The sequence below is a fragment of the Scardinius erythrophthalmus genome (genome assembly GCF_964197995.2).
Source record: "Scardinius erythrophthalmus genome assembly, chromosome: 19".
NCBI lineage: Eukaryota > Metazoa > Chordata > Actinopteri > Cypriniformes > Leuciscidae > Scardinius > Scardinius erythrophthalmus.
This window is the reverse complement of record NC_138239.1, coordinates 15,077,582-15,098,500: the sequence shown is the minus strand read 5'-3', so window position 1 is coordinate 15,098,500 and position 20,919 is coordinate 15,077,582. Positions and strand designations below refer to the sequence as shown.

Below are 20,919 nucleotides of genomic sequence, written 5' to 3'. Positions count from 1 at the left end.
AAAATAAATACATTATTTTAAACATCAAATTAACAATTAATGTCATAAGTGTGACTTCTTATTCTTCAATCAAACGGCTCGTTCAGACCACTTTAGGGATGCACATGAAAAATGAAGTTGTATCGCCCCCTGTTGGACAAACATGTTCAATTCTACATAGTGCCGCCATTTTAGAATTAACCCGTCTGCCTACTGTGATTTTAGGATACAGATGGACTACAACTACAAATCCCATCAGCTTTACCGCTATAAAAGGATACCCAGTGCATCCCGTTACAGACATGCAACTTAAATAAGAGTACTCTATTTTCAGAAAATGATTATTCAAGAATTTAGCGATTATTTAAAACATACAAGCTTTGTTTACACACTCGAGGCACAACATCCACGTTCAGGTTGGACGTGTAAACAGCGCCATCGAAAGGCCAATTAAGAATGTGCGTCTATCTAGTAAACAGGTACAGCAATATCGCAGAGAAAACCATACAATCACTCTCGTTGTTACATAATGAAAATTAGTACCAAAAAAAAAAAAAATTCCTAGCCTATTTATTACATCGAGATCATGAGAAAAGCTGGTCAACCCACAGAAAAAAAGAAAAAAAAAAACATTTCAGCTCTTGTGAGAAACCTCATCTCCAACGCTTTTTAATTGCAAATCAAGCATTTTCTTCTTTGAGACCTGACTCAACCACCAAGTTAAGGGGTTATTGTTGAATTCATTTAAATGTAAAGTTAAAAAGTATGTTCACAATACTTAACCCAACTATTGATTCATTATTAAGGTGGCAAACACTCAAGGTTCACATTTTGTTTGTGACTTGACAATTAAGCAGATGGCCATGGATACAGTGTGCCATTACACCAAATTATGATCATACTATCAATTCAATTCTTCAGAAAGTAAACACACTTGAAGTTTTGTGCAGCATCTTTATTCTGACACTGCTAAATGCCAGCAGTTCCACTGACACGAACAAAGTAGAAGAAGGGGTGAAGTGCGCAGGCAGCTAGTGTAGGAGAGGAGTGTGGGTGCTGGGTGGAGGGCGGACCAGGCTGTTTGGGACATAGGTTAGTGCATGATGATGTATTTAGTCAAACAAGGGGAAAATGCAACACACAAGTTCTGCCGAGTATACCACATTTATTTTTTTAATGAACTGATTATGAGAAAGAGAGGGTGCAAGGCCCACCTCAATGCAGACTTAAGAAACTGAAGAGAAAGACGAGAAAAAAAAAAAAAAAAAAAAAAAAAAAAAAGAGATGGGAGGAGAGCAGCCCATAGCAACAAATTTTTCTTTAACTTGCAGAAGAAAAGGAGTAAATGGAAAATAAGGTGACAACTCTCAAACACGGCCCCCTTTTGTACACTATAAAACTGATCCAATGAGCAAAAGCCTTAACTCAACAAATTGGCTAGTCCATTTACCGTCCCCTGCCAAACACCCTCTATTACAAAAACAACAACAAAAAAACAGGACATTCCTGAACATTCATTAGACTTTTTTTTTAATTACACTTTTCCATTTTATAATCTTGGTAAACTTTTTTTTTTCCCTCAGAAGGTAATGAGACTTGTACTGGACTAGTGGCCAATTAACCAACAATGGAACATCCACTGAGAAGGCGACGATCATTGCACGTCCTGATTGGATGGTTTCAGCTCCGATAACGAGAAGGAGTTAACAGAGAAATGACATAATAGAACACTAGAACTCCGTTTGTTTAAAAAAAAAAAAGAAGAAAAAGAAAAAAGAAAACCCTCAAGATTGTAAGAGAGAAGCAAAGCCATGTGCTTGGACTGTAAAAACAATGAAAACTTTTTTTGGGGGGAGAAAAGAGGCAGCAGAACAAAAATGGGACCAAAAAAAGTGGGAAGTACTGGGTTCACTATTAGAATCCTATAGAATTAAGTTGTAGTCCTATGAATAATCGTGTCATTTTCTTTTACTACAAGTTCAAAGTAAGTCTTTTAGGTCAACAGAAATCAGAGTCTTCATTGAGTTTCTTTTTTTCCTCTTTTTGAATCCTTGGTTAAATCTTCCCCAAAATAATTTCTGAAAATATCTGGTTGTAAGATTGGGGAGAGAAAATAGGGCCTGTCAGTCTTTTGCCCAAAGCGGTGTCTGTTACTTCACACGTCCTTGACGATCCTGGAAGAGAGAATAAACACACAACTGTGAACAATGGATGCTGAGGGGGTCACTGACAGCAAATTCTATAAAGATTACATTTGAACTCTTATAGGGCTGGGCATTGACAAATGTCAATACAATTTTGATTCTCAAGCTTGCTATTCAATTCGATATAGATTAAATGGGGCCTATCAGGTACAGTACATGGCATATTTCCTCCAAGAAAAAAAAAAAAAAAAGAGAACTCAATGCTTTAAATTACACACAAGGAAGTTTTTATAATAATGAAGTTAAGATAATTCTACTCATTTTTAAAAAATATAAACATTTATAAAAAGATGACCGATTTATTTAAAAACATTTAATACTAAAGAACAGGTTAGGTAAAAATACAATATGCAATATAGTGCATATATTGAACAAAATGCTCCTCTAGAGTTCATTTTTCTAGCGGACTATAGAGTTTATAGACATTGGATGGCTTTCTGAGGTAAATAAAGTTACCTGACATTGTTTACAAGCAGCTTTATTGATGCCTTTCCATGGATGAAACACTGATTGAGCAATTCCACGCGACATGATGCGGAATTGCGGATATCGGTAAATTGTACTCTTTCAATACTTTCTAATGTTTATTTAATGCTGTAACTAGTAGTAAAGTGGAAGAGATTTTCCGTTCATGTGCGCTTTTTGCTTGAACTGAGGCACTACAGCGGTTTGTCACGCCACATTAAAGAGCGCCAAAATGGCAAATAATTTAATTTTGTAATAGTGAAAGTCCCCCTGTGGTGAAAATCAAGCTTTTAATGTTAATATGTCTGTGGTGTTTTTAAATATGCTTTAAGAAAACACATGTGCAAATTCATAAGTCAACACCATTGCTTATTATTTTCTCTTTAAAGCTACAGTGAACCAAAGACAGTCAAAAAAAAAAAAAAAAAAAAAAAAAAAAAAAAAGCAGTTTGAAATCGCTGGTGTTTCTGACGTCACAAACTACCTTGAGGAGTGGGTCTCTGAGCTGTGTGAGTGGGGGCGGGGCTAACTTGCATATTCATAGAACCACGTATACTAAATGAGGCAAAGGTGTAGTTACATTCAAGCTATTTAAAGGCATGAAGAATTTTTTCCCAGGAAAAAAAACATTTAAACGTGTCATTTTGGTAATCAAAGATGAGTTTTAAGGGATAAAATTGACTACAGGGGGACTTTAAAAGATTTTAAAAAGCTGAGACCGTTTCATATCAGAAGTAAAGCACAAAACTCATTGTGATTGTTGGATGGTAGGTACGCTACAAAGCTTTATTCATTCATCAACTGAAAATAGGATAGACTAAAAGATTGATTCTAGGGATTAAAGAATTAATATTAGTTCTTCAAAATGTGAATCAATTAACATCGAGAAATTAACATTTTTAATTAAAACAGCCCTACCATTAGAAAAATTACATCAAAAAGTCTAAAAATAGATATGCAAGTAAAATTTATAACTTAAAGTACACTAGAAAAGTTTGGAGTCGGTAATATTTTTTTAATGTTTTGAATGCTGTTTTATGCTCATCAATGCTGCATTTATTTAATCAAAAATACTGTAAAAAAAAAAAAAAACTATTTTAAAAAGTAATTCATGTGATGGCAAAGCTGAATTTTCAACATCATTACTCCAGTCTTCAGTGTCACATGATCCTTCAGAAATCATTCTAATATGTGACCCTGGACCACAAAACCAAATTGAGATGTATAAATCTCAAAGCTGAATAAATAAGCTTTCCATTGATGTATGGTTTGTTAGGATAGGACAATATTTGGCCGAGATACAACTATTTGAAAATCTGGAATCTGAGGGTGCAAAACATACAAAAAAAAAAAAAAAAAACATTACAGAACATTAAGAAAAATCGCCTTTAAAGTTCTCCATTTATGTTCGCGATTGTGCTGCATTCACTCACAAAAATAAATGTTTTATATATTTATGGTAGGAAATTTACAAAATATATTCATGGAACATGATCTTTACTATATCCTAATGATTTTTGCCATAAAAGAAAAAGCCATACAATGTATTGGCTATTGCCACAAAAAAAACATTTTATTATTATTATTATTATTATTATCATCATTATCATTATCAACATCAATGTTGACAATAGCTGCGTTACTTAATATTTTTTGTGGAAACAGTGATAATTTTTTAGGATTCTTTGAATTGAAAGTTTAAAAGAACAGCATTTATCTAAACATTTTTTTGTAACATTATAAATGTCTTTACTGTAAATTTGAATCAATTTAAAGCATCTTTGCTGAAAAAAAAGGCAAAAAAAAATCTGACCCTAAATTTATATTTATATATATATATATATATGTGTGTATATATATATATATATATATATATATATATATATATATATATATATATATATATATATATATATATATATATATAAAAACATTTAACAATGTTATCAGAGCATATTTTTACTAACAAACTGACACCCAAAGAGACTAGTTTAAGCACGTTCAGGTTGACAAACATGTCTAATGGCAGGGACTGCTGCCAAAACTAACAGATTAATTACAGATTAATCTATTACTTACAAGCTCACATAAACTCTAATTTACAAGCACGCTGACAGATAAAGGACAGTATGAATGAGTGGCAAATCTGCAAGATGCATCACCTGCATTCTGTAGTGGCTCCGACTGGAGTTACTGGAGTACGGGTCACTCCCCTGAACCTCCACCTGCCCAAGAGAGAAATAGAGTTTAGTCAAATCCTTTTGGAATGACAAATAACACCATTCAAATGCAAATTACAGAGAACAATAATATTTGTATACCAGGCCTAATACTGATTAATTTGACAATGACCATTCCTTAATATATCAACCATTTTGGACCAAACAATTTAAATGTCCAGTTTCTCATCACTGGACAAGAATTTACAAAATGAATAATAAAAATAAAAAAAATCTCTTGAAATAATGAATGATTCAATGAGAGACATTTAAGTCACTTGTCACCACCTAGTGGTGTAAAGATGTAATCGATGCAATAGTTATTTGAAGCGCCATTTTACTCCTTTAAAATAGAGTAAAAAAGACCGCAATCTCGATTCAAACACCCACGCAATCTCATTCCTTAAAGGAGAACTCCGGTCAATTTTAACATTGAGCTAATTTTTTGGTAAATTTGGAGTGCTGTCAATACAGGAAACAATGACAAAAATCGGTGTTGCCTACACCGTGTTATCCTCTTTTTAAAATTTGCACCCTGTTGACTTCAATGGGGCAAGTTTTAAACCTGCTTTTAGCCTCTTAACATCCTTGATGTGTCATTACAAGTGCACATCTAATGTGAGTGATTCCTTCAGAGTGATCACGGGTGAATCTGACTGCAGTAGATGTGAAAGATATTAATAAATATGATATTATATCAGCCAGCGCACATACCTGTATTTACATGCTGTTTTCGGTCGAAGTCCACAGTAATCGATTGTCGAGTTCACGCCCGTGATAAACCTATGCACGTTAACTCAACAATCGATAACTGTGGACTTCGACCGAAAACAGGAAGAAAATACAGGTATGTGCGGTATCAAGGATGTTAAGAGGCTAAAAGCAGGTTTAAAACTTGCCCCATTGAAGTCAACAGGGTGCACATTTAAAAAGAGGATATCTCGGTGTAGGCAACACCGATTTTTGTCGTTGTTTCCTGTATTGACAGCACTCCAAATTTACCAAAAAATGAGCTCAATGTTAAAATTAACCGGAGTTCTCCTTTAATGACAACTACTAAATCACACAGAAACATTCAATTCTGCGTTTGCTCTGCCACTGACCCAGAGAAAGCAGTCGTATAGGTATGAAACTGCTTCAGTCTTTTCAAACACGTTGTATCATTACTTCTGTTACAAATATTAAAATTATCACAGAAGAACTGGGATAAAAGTTTAGTTAATTTATAAACACTGATGTCTACGGTAGCAAGTAACGTGGCACTTTAAATCATCATTACATTGTTACGCCACTGAGAAGCAACAAGTGACAAATTTGTCACTGAATCATTCATTCAAAAGATTGGTTTAAAAACACTGATTCATTCATTAATGAAACAAGAATGAGAGCGTCATTGAATCATTTATTCAAACCGATTAAAAAACATTTTCAAATGAAATAGAATTTTTCAAAAAAATGTATTTAAAATACATTTTAAATAGCAGCTTAAGAGTATTTGAATAGAGATTGCAGTCTTTTAACGACTGATTGTGGCGCTCTACTCGAGAGTGATGAGTACAAAAGGACAAACGCTGAAATTGTGCTCTTTTAAGCCCAAAGCATACTTCGTTAGAGTCTGGAAAATAGTACTTTGTACGCGCAGGTTGCAACTTCGCATTTAATTTATTTTGCATTAATCAGTTGTTCCGCAAGGTGGCAACACTTAACTGTTACTGGGTCATTGTTTCACAGTAGAACACGAAACAGAGACAGAACTACAACAAAATACTGGAAATTGCCACAACAACAGGTGCCTGCATTAACAAGAGTTTGTGTGAAGGTGTTATGATAGTCACAACTTTAGACCTACCTCTTGATAATTAAATGGAGTAGGCTATACTTTAAAAGGCTACTCGTTTGACTGTATGCATAAGCTAACGTATGCTAGAAAACAGTAGTATACATTGGGTTTATTCTGATAGTCATTATACACTAAAAATGACAATGAAAATTCTACTTTCTAAGCCAATGTCAAACAAGTCTGTATCTATTGTAAGGAGGTCAGGGGGAACCACAATGCTAGCATCTCTCGAAAAAAAAAGACAAAAGTAAAGATGTAATTGCACATAATATTTCACTTGAAGGTGTTATCTTTATAATGTATTACAGTAAGCAATACTTCACAAAGCAATTACATCTTATTCAAACAGAATAACCGCACTGCTACCAACATCCAGTGAGCTAAACTGTTGATGTCAGCCCACCAATACAAAAAGAACTGTAATAAGAACTCTATTCTGGATCTTAGAGCCATAATTCATGTCATGCATATAACCTCGGTAACGAAATTAATTCTCTAAAAATTACTGATGCAACAGCACCACACACACACACACACACACACGGCAGAAAAAGCATAAGTGCAAACACCATATGAAAGAGAACAGTGGATATCTGGGCTTATATTTGTTTTAACAATTACGAGCTGTCAGGTAGCTCTATAAATGCTGGTCAGTGGTCACCACAATAAACTAACACCAAGCCAAAAATATACTATATTAAACAGACACAGCAAAGTAAAAGCATAAATCAAATTATTCAACAAAACAGAATAAAAGTGATCAAACCCATATATTATGTTAGTCTTCATGTACCATTTTAAACAAGGTCTCAAACGGTTTTAAATGTGAAAAAAAAAAAAAAAAAAACCTGCAGTATGCAGTTATGAAATATGGGCAGCAAAACGTTTGCCAAGTACTTTGTTCTCTTGCAGTGATGCACAGTAACTGCAAGAGCTGTGCTACCTGTGGTTGGGAGTTTTTAAGGTGGGCTTAACCAAAAGTTTGTCATCTGACCTACTAACATTCTGGTCAAACAAAAGGGGTTATAGGGATTCAAGCTGGTAAACGTTGTCCCACTAACAAGAAACTCAGCTGAGAGAAAAAAATATTTAATTCAAAAGATTTAAACTGCATGAACTCCACAGCATGAGTTAAAAGAGACAGTTCACCGCAAAATTAATTTCAAACCTGTATGACTATCTTCTGCAAAACAGAATATTGTATGTCCATACAATGATTGAACCTCAACCTTTGATTGCAAGGACAAAACTGTTCAGCAGAAATTCATCCAGGTTTGAAATGACAGTGATGCATAGATCATTTCTTTCTTTATACAAGCAAATAGGCTAGGCCGATTTTCATTAAGCAAATTTGTTTGTTGTTTATTTGCTATATTACAGGCCAAACTGACCTTTAATTTCAAAACAAGAAAGGTCCGACTTTAGATCTGTTAAATAATGGTACATAAGACAACTTCACAAAACAAAACAGCAGACAGACTGTAAATGCAAATTCACTTTCAAACAGTAGGTGGCGCTTATATACCAGTAGCAATATAGCATTTCCTTGGTTACCACTTATAAACAGGCATTATGGGAGGTAAGAGGAAAAGAAAAGGCCATCAAGACTTTTCTGGACAGTCAGTTCCCTTTAGAGATACATTCATATGAAAACCCAATATTTATATATTATATTATATATATATATAAATTTAATATTTATATATTTTTTCTAATATTTTGAGCATTGCAAACAGTGAGCTTGTTCCCTTTTACTGACTACAAATGATGGGAGGGAAACAATTGTTTTATGTATACTTATAATTAGAGGTCGACCGATAGTGGATTTTACTGATACCAATAACTAGGTTTGACCGTACATGCCGATAACCGATTATTCAATTGATATTTTTTAAAATGGTTACTGGATTAAAAAACAAACGTAACACTCCAAGTAAAACATTGCTGAACTGAAATGTGCTGAATTAAATATATAAATATGAATATTAAGATTAAAATATTACAGGTCAAATGTGTGTTTCTTTAGCTATAACCTAGAAACATGTAAATTTCATTGGTAACACTTTGCAAGTCCCATTTGTTAAGGGTGTATTAGCTAGCTTTCATGAACTATATGCATTATGCAATGTACGTTTTTTACTGCATGTATTAATATTTGAGCAATACAATTGTACCTTGATCATTCATGTTAGTTCATAGTACATTGAGGTAATAACAGAAAATAAAAACAATTTGAAGTGTTACTAAGTGCTGAAATGAACAAACTAACAATAAATACTTCAACATTTATTAACCTTAGTTAATGCTAAAAATGGAATCTTATTGTAAAGTGTTACCATTCCATATAAAGAGCCATGCTTAAAGATGACCATCTTTAAATATCTACAAAGGCCAGAGCATTAAAATTACATAAATGTAGACCTATATTACATGTATAGTCTCTCACTTTATTTGCTTCTATTTTAGAACACTTGATGATCTAATCAAAATAACTATGTATTGTAGTGATACAAAAAGAACTGCAATCGAACACGTTTCTGATTTGTTTATGTTTCTGTCGGCAGCTAATGAATGCATATAAGTGACCAGCTGGATATAAATTAATGCAAACAGATGGTAACAATTGCAACAAAACATTTGGGTCAGGTTTGCGTGTTTTTGTCACATTGCTTTAATCGCTTGAGGTAGCCACTTCTAATGTTAGTCCTCGCAGCCTTGACGGCAAACATACTGCTGTTCTTTCTCTGCTAATGCAGCATCTAGTCAAAAAATTAATTACTTTATGATATGGCAATATGGACTGTAGTGTTCTGTACTCATACCGTTTCGAAGTCGATGTTTTAAATGCGCATCTGAAGTGTCAGCGCTCTGTGAAGCATGTGCTCTCTGCGCAGCCTCACATGTTAACATAAACAGCTCAGCCATTGATAGTTTTTATTTTGCCTCTAGAGGCCGCTCTCACTCTGTATAATGCCAGCAGTCTCTTCTCAGTGCTCTCGTACTGTGTAATGACCGCAAACTCTTCTCAGCCGCTCCAGCAACGAATGCAACCAGGAAAAAATATCGGTGTGGATTTTTGCCGATAACGATAGTTCCACCAATCAACTATTGGTACCGATATATCGGCAAAACCGATGAAGTCGACCTCTACTTATAATCTAGCTCTTTGTTGTTTAGTTATTTGTGCATCAAACCACAAATCTGCATTTCAATTACCTGTAGCAAAATGCCACATTTGAGGTTGCAAATTCAAGACATTTAAAGTGTTTCTTATGTAAATGGGTATGTGACAGAGGAAACCATCTTAATCTTCTTCTGAATTGGATAAAAGAAACAACTCCATTTCTAAGAGCATAAAGGTATGATTTTAGATGGAAAATATCAAAAAGGACAAAATTGACATTTAACATTTTGAAATCGACATCAGCTTTGTGAAGAACTGGATAAAAAAAATAATCAGCTTTATATTCCTGATGGAGCAAGACCATGGCAGGTTACCTTTTTCACACTTTCCTCCTCTTCCTGACGTTTCTCGTAGTGTGAGAAGTCGTCAAAAATGGAGGTGGTGTGCTTGTAACTTGCGATGATCTTCAACACTTGACGCGCCTTGTCCAGTGGAACCTCCTGTGTGTCACGGGAGTTGGTCACCGGCTTATTCTCATTGTTTTCCAGACGAATGTGCCTCAGTTGACTGTTGGGAACGTCCTTCACAAAGATCCAACGCACATCGAAACGGCCCTTCCATTTGTCCTGCGACCACACACCTGCACAAGTGTTGTAGTCCACGGGCGATCGCATCTCAGCCACGCCACAGAAGTGCCCGCTGCCGTTCACGCTGAAGAGCAGGTAGAGAGGCCCTTTGTTGGCCAGCGAACGGTACGCAGCATCCAGGCGCTTATTCCCGTGTTCTGTGCTGCACCAGATATTGTACTTAATGGAGCGATGGATGTCGTCCTCAGAGTAGCTCTTGATGATGAAGACACGACCGTGCTTAGGGTTCCAGTCAAAGTCCTTGGGATTGTAGTTGTTCACCATGCGCAGTTTCTCCAGAACTGGGTGGGGCTCTGCTGGCACAGCAACGCCACCCATTCCTGAATTTGGAGGGGATTGGCCAGGTCCGCCTGCTGCGTCCCCAAAGCCGTTAGCACGGTTACGTGGAGGCACCCAGCGGGTTGGCTGGGAGGGTTGGGGAGCAGGAGGGCCCTGGGATAGTGGAGGTGGGACAGCACCCGGCTGGCCACCTGGCGGAATAGGGTGCTGACCGAGTTGACCAGTAGGAGGCCCTAGCTGTCCATTGCTGAGGGGCAGCTGCGGCACCCCGCCAGCAGTAGCACCCGGTTGAGGAGACGATTGATTGGGCGGCTGTCCATTAGTGGGCAGGGAAGTCTGTTGTGGGGCTGCTGGTTTAGGCATAGTCCCCTTGTTGTCCCAAGTCCCAATATCCATGTTATGTTTGATTGGAGGTGGTGGCAGATTTGTCCCGCCAAGTCCCCCCTTGGTTTTCAGCTTAGGCTGTGGTTTGGCAGGCTTGCTGGCAATGTCCGCCCAAGATGCAGCTTTTGCAGGAGCCATGGAGGCGGGTGGCATAGTGGGAGCTGCAGACACCTGACTCAGTGGCCCTCCAGGAAGTCCAGAACCAATAACTTTGGGTGCCATGTCCCCAGCCCCAATTTTAAGCCCCGCCATGCCCTGATCCAAGCTATTCATTCCCACAGCCTTGTTGAGCGGCTCGTTCGCTGCAAAGGGAGACTGTCCGTCGATCATTGCGCCTCCTAGTGTGCTAGGAGCATAGGCGTAACTGCTGCTGTAACCTGAGCTCTGTGTGGACTGTCCCTGAGAGCTGCTGTTCCCCCAGGCAGGGAAGTCAATCCCACTGGGGAAGAAGTTGAAGCCATGCTGTCCCAGGAAAGGGTTGCTCCCCAGTGCCCCAGACTGGCCAAACATGGCATCTGGGAGAAAGTGGTGCTCCCCATTGCTAAGCTGTCCATAAGAGGCCAGGTAAGGCATCGGGGGATCACCACCTGTAGACCATGCCGCTTCATTCAGAGAATAGGTGAAGCCTATTGAGGGGCTGTAGTAACTTGGCATGTAGGAGTCGGACATGGCCGTATAGGCATTGCTCTGTAAAACAAAGAAAATATATGAGCTGCATATTGATCAACATCAGATGCACAGTTTGAAAATACAAACAAGTATGATATAAAAGCAGTGGGGAGTCAAAACATTAACAAGTGACATTAGGGTGAAAGAAGACAATTTTCTACCATTTCAATTATCAGTACAGTTCATTAAAGTCATTGTTATCCAAATAGTCTTCCCTTTCCCTTAACATTACAGTTGGTTTGAAAAAGTTAAGCTTAATAAAAATAAATTAAGGAAGTGAGGCTAACAAGGGGTTAAATAAGAATTTATTCTGCTTGTACAGTCAGGCCAGTAGTACTGATTACTAATTGCCTTGTCAATTTCACTAAACAACAGAATTTAAAATGTATAAATTAATTTACACTTAATTACAGATGTCTAAACTTTTTCAATCGTTTCACATATACACTTTAATTTTGGGGTCAGTTCTTGGGGTCACTTTACTGATCTAAAGTGACAGTAAAGACATTTATAGATACACAATTTCAAATAAATGCTGTTCTTTTCCACAAAATTTAACAGAACAACTTTTCAACATTGATAAGAAATGCTTTTGAGCACCAAATCAGGATATTTCTGACTGGAGTAATGATACTGAAAATTCAGCTTTACCATCACATGAATAAATAACATTTTAAAATATATAAAAATAAAGTTTTTAATTGTCATAATATTTCACAATTTATGTTTTTACTGTATTTTTAAAATCATAAATGCAGACTTAGCAAGCACAATAAACTTTTCAAATTATTTTTAATTCTTACATCCCCAAACTGATTTGCATATACACTACTATCATTTAATTCTTGCAATATCAACAAAAAATAATCTGGTACACTGCTGCATAAAATGTACCTAGCTGACAAAACAATGAATGATAAATAAAAAAGGGCCCTTGGGTCACCAGGCCATCTTTATCGTTGAGCTCTGCTAACCATAACATAAAACTGTACTAACATCTGTACAAAAACATCTCCCTGAAAATGTTGAGCTTTGAGAATATCATTTAGGACTGGTCAAGGACCGAGACCCCCTCCAGGCACACAGCCTGCTCATATTTTCAACACCAGCAATCAGCTTTGTTAGAGCAACAGTGGCACAGATTCCCTACAAAAGATCCCAGCATTCCTTTGACAGAGAATACTAGACCCTTTATTCATTTGTGTCCCATTTTTCTGAGAAGACATCCATTGCCAGAAAACCCACTATTTCAGCATACATTAGTGCAAGGATTGATAAATTGGGGAATTTTTCATTTGAAAGTAATTCTATTATAGAATGTCTGGAACCTCTGGACAGGAACTAACATAATACTTGATAATTATTTCATTACTTAATCACCTTTCATCACTTCATGGTAAACAGCTGTACTGCATTTTGCACAATTTCCTATGACTCGTCACCGTGCACTAAGATTTAGGCTGCAAACTAAATATCTGCCTATGTAAATAATATGATGTATGACTTGTCCACACACCTCTTTAACCAACACTCGTACAGTCTTTGGCCGTAGTGTAGAGTGCCATGGTGACACCCCAATAAAAAAAACAAAGCACAGAGACCAGGATGCAATTACAGGCCATAACGAATCCTCAAGAGAATAGGCAGCAAAAACAATAGCCCTGCTCTTTGTCACTATGGGTTCTTTTGTTTAGCTCTGAAACAAGACCTACCTGTCTGGGCTGAGCGTTCAGGTAAGGCTCGAACTCATCATCGTTCAAAGTATCCTTTTGGGTAACAGCTCCGTTTTGCACTGGAAAGCAAAAGATGCAGAAAGTTAGAGCATCCACAATTTTTCTTTTTTACAGCAGCCTAATGAAAAGGACACAAGTGTAAGCCAAAACAAGGAGAGGAAGGAATTTTTATCTTAGAACTTGTGTGCTTCCCAAGGAACAAAATTAATACAGTAAATACAGTTTGTATTTACAAGTTGGGAAGTCAAATACAAAATCATGTACATTCAAATTACTTTGGTCAGAGCGAAACGACAAAGTACCTTTTCCACAAAAAAAGCAAGCCTTTCTAACATTACTTGTACAAAATGATGAATACAATGCACATCAGGAGTGGTTTTGCATTTTTGTTTAAATTCAATTTTTAAATGTGCTATAAACTGAAATATATATATATATATATATTCATTCTAATGTAATGTACAATAACTTTGTATTTTGTACAGGGAACTTAGCTAGTTTTATTCTGAATGCACAAAAATAAAACATACATTTCATCAGATTTACCATCAGCTACATCCATTGTCTAGGTTTTCTCACTGATGCCCCCTGCCCAACTCTCAGATTATGCCCACTCAATTACGACTTTGAGGTGGCGTTAATGTATAAAAGTTGAATGCCCCACCAGATCAATGCATCTGCTGCTGAACTCAACATGTGGATTCATCACACTAACTGTCAAACTCAAAAGAAATGGCTAGAATAAAAAAGTATTACCTCATTTGTAACAAAAAGGACAATCTGACAATATCTCTTGACAGTTAGAGACACAAATCAAAGACAGATCCTCATCAAATGCAAATATCAGAAAAATTCATTTTACTACACTGTCAGAAAGATCAAATGCAGGTGATTATTTATCAGGGCCAAATTTATATTTCAACATCAGAAACCGGCCAGCAATCTAATCTTTATACTAGTTTATTATGTCTGTATAACAGTTAGGGATGCACGATATATCGGCCACCATATCGGTATTGGCGATGTGTGTTCATATTTTATGTTATTGTTATCATCCCGATAAGAAAATTTTGCCAATATATTAAAGCAGATAAATAAGGTATAATTTCCTTCAGCTGAGACTCTTCAGATACGCACTGTTTGTCATGACGTTTTTTTAATTGCTTGAAATGGAAAAAACAGTTAAGTGCAACGCAAGTGTCATATAGGCTACAGAAAATTATAATGATAACATTATAATTGTGTGCTTGGGACATGGCTTTTAATAGTGCGACTTGTTTTTGTAATCAGGTTCTCAAATTATGTAAAAATGTGGATTTAGATCTATCGGTCAATATATTGGTTATCGGTATCAGCCAAAATATTCATATCGGTGCATTCCTGATAACAGTGTAGTAGTCTTAATTGTCATTTACATCTTGCTGAAAATGTATAGCACTTTACTTTAAGTCTAGAGCATTTAACTTATTCAGTATATACTTTATTAAGATCATTCTGGCTATGGTTTAGGTATTTCCTCATCTTTTGTCAATGTGTCTGTTGGCAGAGTCTACTTTTTTTCTAATACTGTATGCAGAACATCCTCAATACTTTTTACATTGAAAATGGACTAAAATAAAGGATTAAAAGCTCGCACATCATATCCACGTGGTCATGTGCTCTAATTCAACACGTAAGTATACTGGATTGTGAAAGGTTGATACACTTCGTGTGGTGCTGAAAATCCCCTTAACAGGTTCCTCCCGGCAGCATGTTTAAACCCCCGCCACTTAGCCACTGTCAGATGCTGATCTAAGAGTATGTGGGACACTTACACCACCACATTTGAAGTAAACACCTAAAAACTGTGTTCAAGCAGAGTGTATGTGGGTGTTCAGGTGCTTGAGTGTGTGTGTCACGCGTTCAGCTGAACTCGGCCTCACTCACTATTCGCCTGTGCTAGGCGGCTAACTAGCGTGGGCTCTAAACACAAGCTCTTGTCAGTTCCGTGAGACTAAAACCAACCAGATCCTCTACTATAAGACCTACTTCTCTTCTAATCCCACGTGCGATTGTTTTAAGCAGGTTTAGCCGCTTGATTTAATAGCGGAGTTGGTATGAACACACGGCCTGCTAACAGCAGCACCAACACGAGACTCTTTTTACAGCGCAAAAACGGAATGCCAGCACTTCACCTACCTTTGTTTGCTTGGCCTTTCGGTCTCTGGATTGGGTCCAGGTGATTCATGAAGGAGTGAGTTTTGAGAGGAAAGAGGGAGAATAAATGAAGGTTTATATGAAGCTCAGGCCTGAACTCGCGCTGCGAGAGAGAAAAAAACCCGCCTCGACGCCACTTCTGCTCAATGTTCACAAAGTGCCTCTGTTTACCTGCTCCAGAAGGCTGCTGGCTGACATTTCTCTCTCCCCGGAGCCTGTGTGTTATACTGCGCGTTTGTTTGCGGGTTAAAGTCAACGGGAAATGCGTGTGTTTTTAGAGTCTTTGCGCCCGTCTCTCTCGCTCGCTCTCTCTCTCGCTACAGCTGCAGATCAGACACACAATGGCGGGCTGCAGTTCCTCCACACTTTAACATGGCCGAGCGGCCGCCGCACATTCATCCACGGCAGGACAGCGCCGCTACACGGCGAGGAGGAGGACGAGGTTGTGTATGTCTGTGATGGCTGATGGGGAAATCTTCTTTGGATTTTTACATACTTTAATAATGTGCTTTAGGTTGTAGTCCCCCGTTCCTCACAACAGTGCTTTGCGTAAAGGTCTTATTCCTGTTACAGAGTATACGATTTGTTAAAAGAGTATTTATAAATATAAATAGGCCTATAGGCTATTAGAACATAAAGATAGAGGGCTAGTTTGATAGAGAGGCATTAGTTCAATTAGGACATTTAAGTAGCTTTTATAAACGCATTTGTTTATAAAAACATTACTGATGTGCATCTTGAGACAAAACAATGGCACTAACATATTGTGTCATATGTCAATACAAGTTCAGTTAAAACAGCTCCAACATGCATTTTAGTCTGGAACTAATCTGTGAAACCAGGGAAGAATATTTGAAATTTTAATCTATAAATTTAGACAATGTAGAAAAACTGTAAATCAAAATGGACAGTAAAATAGGCTATATAAAATAATTGTTTCAAATAATTAACTACAACCATTTTTTAACAATTAAGTTCTTGACTATAAATTTATTTATACAATTCACAGGCCCTATAAGTACACATTTCAGCCGTCCATCCTGACAAATTTGTATTATTTTCGTTCCATCTTAGATCCATATCAGGATAAGTCGTAGGCCTATAGGCTACGCAACATTCGCAAAAAATGGAATTAATAGGCTATAGTTCGTTTGTCTCAGTTTACATGCATCCTGGAATTAGGCTACAGAACTTGAATTAGGCTATAAAGAAGACACGACCATTTTAAAAGTGAAAATATCTCAATTAACTTTAAGTGGATAGGCTACTCTTATTTAAGCTCCCACTGCGCAATTAGTTCTAATGACTAATATATGTTTTTATGGAAGCTTGTTTCCACAACAGAACAGGCCTAGCCTACATTACAACAATATAAAAGGGTAATTGCTTTTCCCCCTCAGAATTTTTAGTTTATATCATGCAATTCTGAGGGGGAAAAGGTCTTTTTTTATTTTATTATTTTTTTTATTCTGTGGCGTAGCTAAATAAGCTTCCATTAAAACACATGCAATTAGTTCTTAGTCAGAATTGCGAAATCTAAACTCGCAGTTGCAAGAAAAAAGTTATAATTGTGAGATAAAAAGTTGCAATTAGCCTATATTTTTATTCCGTGCATGGCGGAAACAAGCTTTCGTAGTCTTTGGCGGTTGAAGGTAACAACAACAACAACAACAACAACAACAACAACAACAACAACAACAACAACAACAACAACAACAACAAAAATCAATACAATCTGCTATCGTTTGCGTTGATATAATACGTTTACATTGTATTTGTGTGCTATGTTCTATGATGAACTATGATAAGTCGCGAGCACTATGAAAGCCACAATAATACTATTCTGCACCGACACCTGTAGGCCAGTAGATGTCCTCATTATTATGCAGCACATTCATTTGAATCAGTACATTGTCCAATACAAAGCCAATTCTCAATGCAGACGTGGAACAAACGTAGGCTACTTCAATAGGCCTGCATACTGCTTTATGTTTTCTTTTCAAGGGACCGAAAAATAGGATAGGCATAGGCCTACATTGTTTTTTTTTTTACTATTAACATGGGAGATATAATATGCTATAGTACTACCTTTGATGGTGTCAAGTTTGAACACGGGAAGGCTGGCAAGCAGCATTTATGAGATCTACCAAGTAATGAACTGCATTTTAAATACACCTGCCATTACCCACACACAAAGCCAGACATTTAACAATAGCTGCTTTACCTTTCTATTTTTCTAAATTCAATTAATAGGCAAACTGTACAACTGTATTGGAAAGCAGTGCAAACTATGTAAAATAAGAATAGTGCAATCAGTAAACTGTACAGTCTTAAAATAAAGGTTCTTTATTGGCATAGTTCCATGTAGAATTTCTTGTTTCTCAGCACTATCACCATGAAATCACACATGGTGAGCTCACAGTATGAGTGCACACCCAGATAACAGATTTTTTTTCTTATAAGAACGTTCTCCAAACATACAACTGACTTCCAGCCACAGCATTAGATGAAATAAAATACATTAAATCTCTGAAGATCTCAGCAGAGGAGGATTAAACAACTCCACAAACAGCATTGCCAGCTTATTCACTTACTAACCAGATTGACTTTATTTCTGTCAGATGTCTACAGAAGTTGTTATTGAGAATTAATAGAGGTTTAGATGTTTATGTTTTATAATTTCGTTTAACATTACCATTATGGAGATCAGTGTTTACTTTAGTTGGGCTCTTGACCCCCCATTATATTTTCTCTGACTGCAATAACTGTGTCTGTATAACACATAGCCTATGTGATGGCAGGAAAAAACAAAGGTGAATGCATCCAGGTTATGATGGGTTGTTGTTGATGATAACTGCATATTCATTACCTACATTCCATATGCAGTCTTTGTGAGGTGTTATTCACTTTATTTTTTAATTTATAATATCCATGTGATTATAATATCCAGCCGTGTCTTAGTCATTTATGAAGGATTCTGAATGTATGATAAGACACAATCATTTGAACAACATGTCATTAAGACACAAAGTAAGAGACATCAGATGACAGCGTATGAATCTCAACAATGGTGACGATCAAAAGCTTCATGCTGCAATGCATATTGTCTTTGTGTGCACTTTGACCTCACATTGTGACCTATGAGCACACAGTGAGGGCGTGGTGAGGTTACACTTTTAGCTCACTGTGATCTCACATTGTGACCATATCACGAGTATCCTGTGAGCTCATGGTGAGATCACTGTGAGATCAAATTGGGTGGCTCACCATGGCCCTAACCTATAACAAAATTGGTTGCTGCCGAATAGGCTACTGTTGAGAGACGCACAGACTCAGGTAATTCACACACGCTTAAGCAATCTATCAATCTCTCTTTCCAATAACTGCATTAGTCTGCATATCAATGGCTCAAGCCTCCATTACAGCTCTAAAAGTTATTTTATTTTTATTTTTTTTGGTAACCGTATAATAAGTGGAATAGTTGACTCTAGTTTGTTGAAATATTAGAAAAATAATGCACACCCAAGGTGTATTTTCTAATAATTAAAAGGGCCATCTTCAATTATTTCTTACTTATAAAAGTTTGAGAGTTTGATTCTCAAGTATAAGAGTTTGTTCAGGTTGTTTTCATTTTTGTTCTTTGAACCATTTAAATTTCTGCCTCAAACAAATATAAAAGAACATTATTTTCCATACATTTATAATGGTTGTTGACATGTGAGAATGAGATTAACTTTAAAACATTAAAGAAACATGAATCATTGAATCTAAAATTACAAAATTGTCACAAAATCTGTTCAAAGAAAAATTAAAATAGGATTAAAATTTAGCAACAACAACAACAACAACAACAACAACAAAAAAACTCTCAATGTTTCAAACTCTCAAAAAAATTAATAAAAATAAAATAAAACGTTTGGCATTTGCAATAAATAACAGGAACAGAATCCTCTGGCCCACCAGGAATATCACTTGGCCTATGCACTTGCAGCTCAAAGCTAACACACACACACACACACACACACACACACACACACACACACACACACACACACACACACACACACACACACACACACACACACACACACACACACACACACACACACACACACACACACACACACACACAAATTAACATGTTAAAACCTGCAAAGAGGGACATGAATGACAAGAACGACCAATTAAGATGGTGGCTTGACCATTTACTGAATGTGTATTGATCCAATTTGTGAACCTCAGACTGTCAAAACAACTCATTAGTAGCTTTATCTCACCTTGTAATTTATTTAGAGATGTGTGACCTGTTTTCTAAAAACCTTTCAAGCTTCAGTCTTGCCTGTTATTTGGTCAGCGTCACATCTTAAGGTTATTCTGATGGAAAAAGAGCTTGTGGTCAAGTGAATTCTTAACAGAGTAAGTAATTAGCTCTCTGGTTTTAATATAGCATTTGGTATACAAATTAAGACTAACACATCCAACCACAAAATTCAAAGTATACCAAATGTCCCATAGTTATACTTAAACCCTTTTAACATTTATTTTCAGAACAGTAGAAAAGAGGAAATGTCTGTTGGATTCTATGTTTTGTTGTGGGACAATAGGTCACATATATTGTGCAAACAAGGAAAATCTCTCACATTTTATAGAAATCTATAGGTTCACATTTATAGGTTGCTATAGAACAGAATGTTTTTTCCCAGCTGTAACTGAATGACCGAAAAGAGGAAGAAAAGGGAAGTTGTTAGTTTCACAACAACACATGCATGTGTCACATTTGCAATTCCTAGCACAATGCATATAATAATTTGTATTCAACGTCATGAACTGCATAATGTTACTGACATTTGTGAATAGTTGAGATATTCACATGGTTTTGGTTTTAAAGAAAACCCCCGTTTTTCCACATTTAATTAATTTCAAAGACAAGCTTACAAATTCTGTAATTTGTCCATGACATAAAATGTCTAACATTTGTCACATGGCTGTGATGTCAGCTATGCCTATCACTGATGCACATGGCAGGTCGATGACAAGTGAATTTTATATTTAAAATGGATGGCACTGATCTGAGTAGAGTGTCCCACACTGACATTGCACAGGGGTGACGTTAGTGTCCCATGTTATAGGGCCCTGAGAGAAATAAGAGATGGAAAATTATTGGATAAAGTATTTGGTTT

General features: G+C 36.6%; 1 protein-coding gene across 1 annotated transcript; it reads right to left on the bottom strand.

Annotated features, from left to right (window-relative positions):
* Positions 1–915: 915 nt before the first annotated feature.
* ythdf2 (YTH N6-methyladenosine RNA binding protein F2) lies at positions 916–16,082 on the bottom strand. Its single transcript, XM_081347050.1, has 6 exons — positions 15,911–16,082; positions 15,722–15,746; positions 13,523–13,602; positions 10,206–11,828; positions 4,811–4,873; positions 916–2,153 (listed from the first exon to the last, which is right to left on the bottom strand). Exons 1-6 carry the CDS (start codon positions 15,935–15,937, stop codon positions 2,130–2,132), a joined length of 1,842 nt encoding a protein of 613 aa, XP_081203176.1. The 5' UTR covers positions 15,938–16,082; the 3' UTR covers positions 916–2,129.
* Between the last annotated feature and the right edge of the window lie 4,837 nt (positions 16,083–20,919).

What these genes read in the sequence shown, in the direction of transcription:
- ythdf2 (XM_081347050.1), bottom strand. Translation starts at nt 15,937, where the DNA reads ATGTCAGCCAGCAGCCTTCTGGAGCAG. An exon ending in CCAGCAGCCTTCTGGAGCAG is followed by an intron (nt 15,747 to 15,910) that starts GTAAACAGAGGC and finishes GACCCAATCCAG; the next exon opens with AGACCGAAAGGCCAAGCAAA. An exon ending in GAAAGGCCAAGCAAACAAAG is followed by an intron (nt 13,603 to 15,721) that starts GTAGGTGAAGTG and finishes TTTGCTTTCCAG; the next exon opens with TGCAAAACGGAGCTGTTACC.